The sequence below is a fragment of the Aotus nancymaae genome, unplaced genomic scaffold, assembly GCF_030222135.1.
Source record: "Aotus nancymaae isolate 86718 unplaced genomic scaffold, 86718_ANA_hifiasm-v0.15.2.pri h1tg000002l, whole genome shotgun sequence".
Lineage (NCBI taxonomy): Eukaryota > Metazoa > Chordata > Mammalia > Primates > Aotidae > Aotus > Aotus nancymaae.
Genome location: NW_026988413.1, coordinates 15,186,006 through 15,188,886, shown reverse-complemented (window position 1 = coordinate 15,188,886; position 2,881 = coordinate 15,186,006). Strand labels below are relative to the sequence as shown.

The window sequence follows — 2,881 nt, the reverse complement described above, 5'->3', positions numbered from 1 at the left end:
TGAGGGTACTGAGTCCCAAGTTGTCTGAGTCTGTGCTGTGAGCTGATAAAGCCCTAGAATTATTTCTGGGGAATCTACTGTTGATAATTTACAGACAACCCAGGTCTGCTTTGGATCTGATCAGATGGACTTAGTCTTCGGGACTCTGCACCACTGGCCACTCAGGAAAGGGGCTGGGAATGTTGCCTGGGAAAGGAAAATATAGTAGGAAATATTGATGTGAATCAAGCATCAGAAAGATGATGTGAGGACAGCAAGGAAGAGCTGGAACCTGAGGGTTTAATCACAGGCTCATCACCCTCTGCTGATGGGCAGGTGTGTGAGCTCCAGCATGGAGCACCACAGCGCTAGGTGGGAGGAGGGTGAGAGTGTGGTGGGGCAGCCTGGGAGCTGGGGCAGTGTAGACAGAGGAGCAACCATCTCATTACAGAAGCTTCTGCCCTCATCTAGCCCCCTCTGGTTCTGCAGGACAAGTAGAGAATACAGGGTCCCTGGAGCACTGGACCTAAGGAAGCCTCCTGCAGGGGAAGGACACGGGACAGTGACATCACAGGATACCCCTCCAATCAGGAAAATCAAGGCTCTGAACTCAGCTCTTTCCCAGGAGGACCAAGCCCTGAATCAGGTGCGGTGCTGCCTGCCCCACTGTGCCATGAACCCTGGGCTCTTATGCTGGGCACTGCTTTGTCTCCTGGGAGCAGGTGAGTCCTGTGCACAGGACAGCAGCCCATTCTCAGCTTTCCCACCTCTGTGTCCTCCACTTTACCCTGGGGACACACATCCAGGCTCTCTCCTGTGCTCATCCTCTATCTGCTTTTCCCACAGACCCAGTTGAAGCTGGAGTCACCCAAAGACCCACACACCTGATCAAAACGAGAGGACAGCAAGTGACTCTGAGATGCTCTCCCATCTCTGGGCACAACAGTGTGTCCTGGTACCAACAGGCCCCGGGTCAGGGGCCCCAGTTCATCCTTGAGTATTATAGGGAGGAAGAGAGAAACAGAGGAAACTTCCCTAATCGATTCTCAGGTCACCAGCTCCGTAACTATAGCTCTGAGCTGAATGTGAGCGCCTTGGTGCTGGGAGACTAGGCCCTGTATCTCTGTGCCAGCAGCTTGGCACAGCCCGATAGACTCACTGACATTCTGTATATAAACTTCCTGCCTCAGGTTTGACTTGAGAGCTGCTGGCCCCACCCAGGTTTCACTCCTTCAAGGGAAGCTTTGAGTTGTTATGAAGGCACGTCTTGTGTCCTGCTGAGCACAGAGCTCTCCCAAACAACAGAGCCCAGGCTTCCTGTTCCCTGAGTGCTCCCGCTTCTCTGCTGTGTCTTCTTGCAGCTGGTCACTTCCTGGGTAACCTTAGTAGAAGAGTGACTGCTGAGGCCCAGATGTGTGCCAGATTCTTCGCATTTGTAATATATCTTCAAGCTTTGCAACAATCTTGCAAATTAGGCATTCTTATTCTTCCTTTCCAGATGGAAGGCTCAGGGACATTGAGTCATTTCCCCCAGCGTCACCTGGCTTGTAAGGATCAGAAGTGGTCGGTGATGATCAAGTCCACACGTTTTCCACCTACCACCGCTCCGTCATCAGCTTCTGTGTCCTGGTCAGATGACAGAGCCCTCACACTGTCCTCCAGTGACCAGCAGGGCCACAGTAGAGGCTCAGACATCTTCAGGGGTCATTACTATGGCCTCTTCATTAGCAATTTGAGGAATGTTAAATTTCACACTTTTTTTTTGGTTTTTTGAGACAGAGTTTCACTCTTGCCGCCCAGGCTGGAGTGCAACGGTGGGATCTTGGCTTACCACAGCCTCTGCCTCCTGGGTTCAAGCGATTCTCCTGCCTCAGCCTCTAGTGTAGCTGGGATTACAGGCATGTGCCACCATGCCCAACTAATTTTGTATTTTTAGTAGAGACGGGGTTTCTCCATGTTAGGTGTTAGGCTGGTCTTGAACTCCCGACCTCAGGTGATCGGTCCACGTCGGCCTCCCAAAGTGCTGGGATTACAGGTGTTCAGCCACCACATCTGGCCCACTATTTTTTTTAAATCATTTATAAGCATTCCCTGTGTCTTTTCTCAGTCTGTAGCTTACATTTTCATTTTTATGGTGTTTTTTTTTTAATGCACAAGTTTAATTTAATGCAACAAAAATTAAAAACAATTTTGTTTGTGTGTAGACAAAAACTCCTTTCTCATATAAATGTCTAAACATATTTTTCTTAATTTATTCCAGTAAAATTTAAGTTCAAATTTTCACCATTAAGAATAAATGTACCTGAAATATATCTCATTCAAGAAACAAGATAGAGACCTGGGAATGGGAGGGAGGACATGTGTTCAGAGAGGAAGCAATAGCCTGTCAAAAACATCCCTAAAGTGGACACCCTGAACTGACAGTAGTGAGGTAGGTGCAGGGCACACAATCACAAATCTTGTCTGGTTGTTGTCTTGTAGAAGAAAGACAGCCAGGAGCAGAGACCAGAAGGGCAAAGGTTTATGACTGACTGTAGGTTGAAGGTTGCAGCAGGTAGAGGGAGGAACAGCAGGCAGATAGCACAGTCACTGGCTGACAGGGGCAGTGGCATCACCAGGACTTATGTCCCCAACACACAAACTGAAAAACCTCCCCACAATCTGCCCATGTTTCCCTGACCCTGCCATGGCCACCAGGTTCCCCAGTGGTGTGGCCTTTTGCCTCCTGGGGGAAGTGAGTGCCTTAAAGCCTTTTCCTTGGCTCACCACATCCTAGCCTTAGCCTTTACGTCAGGTCTACATTATTGGGGTTCCTTCATGGGCACTCAACTTCCTTCTATCATAGACCTCACAGATGCTGGGACAACCAGATCCCAAGACACCAGAGAACAAAGGCAGGGCA

At 49.4% G+C, this 2,881-nt stretch overlaps 1 gene segment (V, D, J or C); it reads left to right on the top strand.

Annotated features, from left to right (window-relative positions):
- The first annotated feature begins 420 nt into the window (after positions 1 to 420).
- LOC105713687 (T cell receptor beta variable 5-6-like) lies at positions 421 to 1,107 on the top strand. The segment is given in 2 exon segments: positions 421 to 701; positions 826 to 1,107. Coding segments are annotated over 2 exon segments (315 nt in total).
- Positions 1,108 to 2,881: the final 1,774 nt, after the last annotated feature.